At 35.4% G+C, this 6,708-nt stretch overlaps 1 protein-coding gene across 1 annotated transcript; it reads right to left on the bottom strand.

The window, feature by feature from the left end:
* Positions 1-4,955: 4,955 nt before the first annotated feature.
* LOC118484143 (probable CCR4-associated factor 1 homolog 11) lies at positions 4,956-6,052 on the bottom strand. The gene has a single exon (XM_035980074.1). The coding sequence runs from the start codon at positions 5,843-5,845 to the stop codon at positions 5,054-5,056; it is 792 nt and encodes a 263-aa protein (XP_035835967.1). The 5' UTR covers positions 5,846-6,052; the 3' UTR covers positions 4,956-5,053.
* Positions 6,053-6,708: the final 656 nt, after the last annotated feature.

The raw sequence follows: 6,708 nt of genomic DNA, 5'->3' as shown, positions 1-6,708 counted from the left end.
TTTTGGTTTTGTAAAAAATTATCTGATTCTGATTAGTTAATTAAGTGTTAACAAAACCAAGTATTTAATAGCAAACCACCTGTTAGCGCGGATCGAACTCCGCGGTGAGTTCGCTGGGGGGTGCAGGGGGACAGCGTGCCCCCGCACGGGGTTCGGGGCGTAGCCGCGAGCTAAATTTTAGTTCACATCAAACAGCCCAAGGTAATGAGGTCTCGAGTCAGGTCTCGAGTCAGGTCTCGAGTTAGGTCTCGACTGCGTTATGAGATCTCGAGTCAATTATGAGGTCTCGAGTCGTAACCTTAGTCTCGAGTTGTAACCTTATGGTCTCGAGTTGTGACCTTATGGTCTCGAGTCAAGACCTTTGTCTCGAGTCGAGATCTGATGGTCGCGAGTTGTAAAGATTTTAGGCCCTTTGTCGAGATCTCAGTGGTCTCGAGTCGAGACCTTATGGTCTCGAGTCGAGACTTGATGGTCTCGAGTCGCAGTCTGATGGTCTCGAATCCCTGTTAACAGCTGTTTTGTGATGATAACTGAAACTCGAACTTTTAGGGATTGTGAGATAGTGTTTCCTGTTTTATTGCTGATCTAAATTATCAAAAGATTTCGAAAATAATAACTGAAAATCTATTAACAGTTTTTGAAAATTTTAATAGATAAGTGAATAAATCTGCCATTTCTTGAAATCTATCTTCTGATTCAAAATCGTGGTGTAACGTGTATCCTCCCCTGTTCAGATCAAAAATCAGTAAAAACACCCAGTAATCCGGATTATATTCCAAAACTTAAGGAATTTTCGAGTTTTACTTAGAACGAAAGATGAACCCTAAAAATAAAAACATAATTCTGGGTTCCAAAATCTAAATTTTAAGACTTTTATTAACAGATTTCGGATATTAAGGTTTGCCCATTATGGTCTCGAGTCAATTTATCAAACAATTCTTTTCCGAAAACAGGTATTTCGGCAACAAGGACTCGAAACAGCCGTGATATTTAAAAGCTTTAAAATTTCCGTTTTCCAGATTTTTGATCCCAGAACAATGGATACGAAAACAGAACTGATTTATCAACATATGCTCTGATACCACATGTTGGATCAGTTCTGTTTAAACATAATGGAAAACATGAATAACATACCTGTTACAGCAGACAGGCCAGCAGAGAATCCAGTCAGAGATGCAGCCATCGAGTTCGACATGATTGTCAGGATGATCTGATTCTTCCTTAGGGTGTAAAGTTATGATGGTGATGAAACCGAGACTAGGGAAGAATCGGTTGGGAGAGAGAGCCGAGAATAGATGTTATGAGGGTTGTGTGAATTGTGTAGTTGTCTAACCCTTAAACTCTCTAATGATCTCCTTATATATACACCCAAGAGGAAACTCAATTAGTTAATAAGGGTAATATGGTCCATCAACAATTACCAACTAATTATTAATAGGTTATTATTATATTTTAATCTAATATAATATAAATGATTATAATGGCTAAAAGATTAAATATTATATTAATAATATATTTAATCTCACATGATTGTATTCAGTGAAAACCCTTGTCTCAGATCGTTAGTTTCTTCTTGTTTTTAACCACACCAATCTACCATTTATTATTTGGTGACTGAAACTAAGATTGAAATTACGTAAAAATGTTTCAAGGGATAGAAAAAAGAGAGTGGAGTTTTAAGGTTTAAAACATTATTCACCCCTAAACGTTTGAAACTAATTAATCATTATCACAACACCTTCACAAATCAGAATTTTTTATCTAAAAACTTGTTGCTCTATTTTGTATTTAGAATTATAATAAAACTCCTTTAAATTCTAAATCGGCTTTTAAACCATAAAGACTCCTTGACTACAGTCATAACCATGACAATCGAGACTCAATCAATTAAGTCTAAATCGGCTTTTAAGTTTTAACTTTCATTAGCAACATATAAGTTTATTATTTTTTTTATTAATATGTTTATTGGTTTAAATATTTTGATTTATTTGCTTGTTTAAATTCTTTGGTATAAGGAGTTTGAGTGATAGTATGTTTAGGGAGTTATTCAATACAAATCTATTCTATCTATATGATAAAAGAAACCATTAACGGGATACTTGTTATTATTCTAGAGCATCCTTAATTATTAAATATTAATTAAATTAAAATAAATCTTATCAACTCTAAATTATTGGCATAAACTTAACTTCAAATCGTAAAGTCTTATCTAAACTAAAAAGAATTGTTTCAATTAATGTTATTTATTATAAGGGACAAAGTTGAAAATAAGAAAGTGTTGGGGTTAAATTAAAAAGTTGAAAAGCTTTGGGTTAAAACTAACAAGTCAAAGGGTTTTAAAATGAGAAAATAAAAACCTTTGGGTTAAAAGTTAAAAAACAATTTTTTTTTTTGGAAAACACCCAATACATATGTTACAACTATTAAAACAACAAAAAGTTGCTAATTTATAGTTTGGTTATTATTAACTATGAGAAATTATATTAAACAGCTTATTAATCAAACAAAAAATTTAAAATAGAATTAACCTAATTTAAAAAATAATAACACACAGAGTTTTTTTTTTAATATAACTTTTTTTATTATTTAGTATAAAAATTACATTTATTCCACCCATAAATACACAGGGTTTTTTTTAAATGTAATTTTTATTGTTTGTATATAAAATTACATTTATTTAACACGTACAATAAACGAGGTTCTTAAATATATAACATTTTATTATTTAATATACAAAATTATATTTACTCAACACAGGTAATAAATGAGGTTTATAAAAATACATTGTTTTTTTATTTAGTATATAAAATTACATTTATTCAACCCGTATAATACACAGGGTTCTAACCTAGTATAAATATAAATAGATGGTTTGGAAGTATGTAATCTATGTGTAAAGTCTATTTAATTTAATAAACAAAATAAGTCGTGATATAAGTTTCGATCACAGATCTCATTGTTTTTCGAGGCCTTAGGCCAGAGGTGTGGTTTAACGCCACCTCGTCAACAAGGCAAACATAGCGCTCCTAGGACGTCATTATCCACACCGAGCAAATGAAACGGGGGTGCCATCCTTCTTCCGCCATGGTGCTAACGAGCAAAAAAGAGGGTGCAGGTGAGGCCTACCTCTTTTCAACCAATAAAATCTTTTTTTTTTTTTAATTTTGCTTAATAGAGGGGCTTTATACCACACCAGACAAGTTAAAGGAAGGAGTTTTAAAACCCTCCATATAACGTGGCGTCTAGTTGAATCTGACGTGACGTGATAAAGTTTCTAGGACTTTATACCAACCTCCAACCTTATTTCCAACAATTGAAAGAACACATTCCTTTCTTATTATTATAATAGTAAAAGTAAGAAAATAAACAATTTGACTAAAATAAAAATATATAAGTCCCTCCGTAGTGGTACGCGACATAACGCCAAACCAGGCTATAACGCCTCATTGCGCCGCCACACACCGCCTCGGGTGGCGCCGTACGACGGATTCCGGCCTCCCCGTGAAAATTATAACGGCGCTATACGGCGGATTCTCACACACACACACACACATATATATATATATATATATATATATATATATATATATAATTGAAGGGGTATAACCCACGAACACATGGACTAATATTTGGCAGGTGGCACTGTAGCCACTGTAAACTTGAGTTCTTGAATAATAACAACAATAATAATAACGTGGATTTATAAATAGAATTGAAAACGAGTAAGAAAAAGAAAAAAAAAACATGGAAAAAATTCCTTAGAAAAAAACTTTAGGGTGAAGGGGGTGCTCACCTAATAGGTGAGTCCCCTCTCTTACGTCAAACCAATCCCCGTGTGCCACGTCAACTCCCCTCTTAAACTCCCCTAACACCCCCATTTGATGGCGCCACTCCCCTATTAGGTGAATTGGGTTTTTTTTTAAAAAAAAAAAAAAAAGGAAAGCATTGATTGGTTGAAAGTGGGCTGGCCCCACCACCTTTCCCCTCTCTCCTTCGGTGAGCCGCCACCCCCTTGCCTCACCGATTTGGGCTACCGCATGGTTGGCGGTGTGTTGCCGATCGGTTGTTTGGGTCACCGCATGGGGTTGCCGAAGGCACCCCGTGCACCCTTAGAAAACAAATCTTTCCCTTATCCTAAACACTCATAGTAAACACCCCCTAAATTTTTTAAAGAACATTCAAGAGCTTATCCTCAATGTCTGGCTCTTTGCATAGAATGACTCGCATATCATGCACAATTAAGGGATTCTTTGAGGTGTATCATACAACCTACAACTAAATTTGGTATAACTGGTGAACCAACACAGCCCAATATATTGCTCACCACGCGACCTAGTCTAATGGCGCCGGAACAGTGAACCAACACAAGATCCTTTGGTAGATGTTGGAGACTTGTAAGCAAAGCAGACTACCAATTTAGACAATCAAGACTTTGTAATTTATAAAGATAAGTGCTTGTAGTTTTTAACCGAAGGTGATCCTTGCTTTTTATTCAATTTATAAGTTTTGCCTTTTGATGTGATTGTATAGTTATTTGCCACATCAGCAAAAGCCCAACCAGATCAACTTCAAAAACTATAATCTTGAAAGAAAATGTACCTGAACCCTTATTACTACCCTGAATGCTCAACTAAACACTTTACATAAATGCTCAACTATATCATCACTTTACATAATAAAAAAGAGAAATAGAATAAAAATAACAATAATAATCAAAATTTGCAAATGTATTATTCTGTTGTATGATATTATTTTGACAGATTAATATCACATCCATTCAACAGAAACCATTTCAATCAGATAACAAACAAACGTACATAGTAAAATTCCACCAGATAACAAACAAACAAACGTACATAGTAAAATTCCTTCCACTCAAGCAATAGTTATAGGTGTAGTGTATTTATATATGTATGCTTAGTGATATAAAAACAACAAAACACAAACAAACAAGATACCAAAAGATTAAACTGATATTAACAAGTCAACACATTTACATCCATTAATCTGCTACAAATCCAACAATCTCAAAACCTACCCACCACTAAACCTTTCAAACAACCTCTAACCCATAAAGAACACCAGCATACTTCTCAGGTCCACCGACACAACGCTCCTTAATCTTCTCAAACACATGCCACGTCAGCAAACTATCCGAACCCGCCTGATGACACTTCCCAACGACCCGCTCCACTTCAAGACTCTTAGCCACCCGATCCAACCCACCATACAACCCATCACAATACCTCATAATATGCTTCACATCATACACATTCTCCCCAAACAACAACTTCATAACCTCAACAAACCCGCTTAACTCATCGGGCAATACCCGACCCGTTAACGCCTTAACCAAGTACCCGAAATCATACGCACTGTGAAAACTCACCCATCTCACATTCTCATTAAACACCAACCCGGATGACATCATCATCTCAGCAAATTTCACTGTGCGAATTCCCTCGTTTAAATTCTTCTCAAAGTCAATGCCTTGACGCTTCAACAGGTCAATGGATTCAGACGCGTGCTTGTCACGTGACGGGTCAAAATCCTTGAAATTGAACTCCCATATGTACTTATTATTACCAAATTCTGGTAAATTCCCGCGAAAATCGGTCAAAGTCAACCCAACTTGAATCAATTTCAACGCGTCAACGTTTAATTTGAGCAGATTGTAACATTCGTTGGGGTTTTGGTGATGAAAAACCTGGTAATTAGAGCGGAAAACGACTCCTGGAAACTCTGTATCCATTGAAACGTATGGATAATAGTTGATAAGTGAGTTGATTAGGTCAAATTCGGACTCCAGGTTGTGACTCCACACGGATCGGATCACAATCGGCATTGGAGAGTGAAATCGAGGCCCAGAACTGTTTGATTTGTGTTTGGTGATCAAGATTTGGGGGAATTGAGAGGTTGGTATTGTGATTTGGGGGTTTTGGAAATTAGGGTTCTTGGTGATTTATAAAAGGGGGAAAAGAGGTGGTGACTAATTTGGGGGGTTTTCTGCAAGGTATTACATGTGGTTTCCCTTTTTAATGTTACTGTATTAAATGATTAATGTTAAGTGTATTAAATGAATAAATCTTTATCGAATATGAAGCTGTTTTGTATTTAATGCTGTATTTAAAGTTGTATATGTAAACATACAAAATAGTTTGAATCATAAACGTAACGTAAACAAAATCTGCGATTTAAACATGATATGAGAGAGGAGCAAGATCGAGTATATATGTATGAAACGAATTATGAAAAAACAATAAAAAAGATAAAGGTTAGTAGTGGGTATATTTTTAACAGTAAACACATAACATCTTTGAAAACTGACTTCTTAGACCATCTAGCATTGGTAGGTAAACACCACACCTACCGCCCACCCCAACTCTTAAATCTTTACACTATCTAGCATTGGTAGGTAAACCCGTGACCGGAACCCGCATGGCCTACCCTAAGGGTTAGCGGCGGTGTTACCGTGCGGGTACATTACCCGCATACTCCTACTCGTAGAGTGTCCCGGTCATCTAAATGACAAAAAACATGTTATATAGATAATATATTTTTAACAGTAAACACATAACATCTTTGAAAACTGACTTCTTAGACCATGAGTAGGGGTTCACATTGTGAAGGGGTATTTTCGGCAATGTGACGTCCACAATATCATGGGTGAAATTACTTTCAAAATTGTGTAGTGATGTGAAGTGTGTG

The sequence above is a fragment of the Helianthus annuus genome, chromosome 11 (genome assembly GCF_002127325.2).
Source record: "Helianthus annuus cultivar XRQ/B chromosome 11, HanXRQr2.0-SUNRISE, whole genome shotgun sequence".
Classification (NCBI taxonomy): Eukaryota; Viridiplantae; Streptophyta; class Magnoliopsida; order Asterales; family Asteraceae; genus Helianthus; species Helianthus annuus.
The sequence above is the reverse complement of the archived record's forward strand: the minus strand, read 5'-3'. Positions and strand labels throughout refer to the sequence as shown.

Bases quoted from the DNA above. Each gene is read 5' to 3' on its own strand.
- LOC118484143 (XM_035980074.1), bottom strand. From the start codon at position 5,845: ATGCCGATTGTGATCCGATCCGTGTGGAGTCACAACCTGGAGTCCGAA.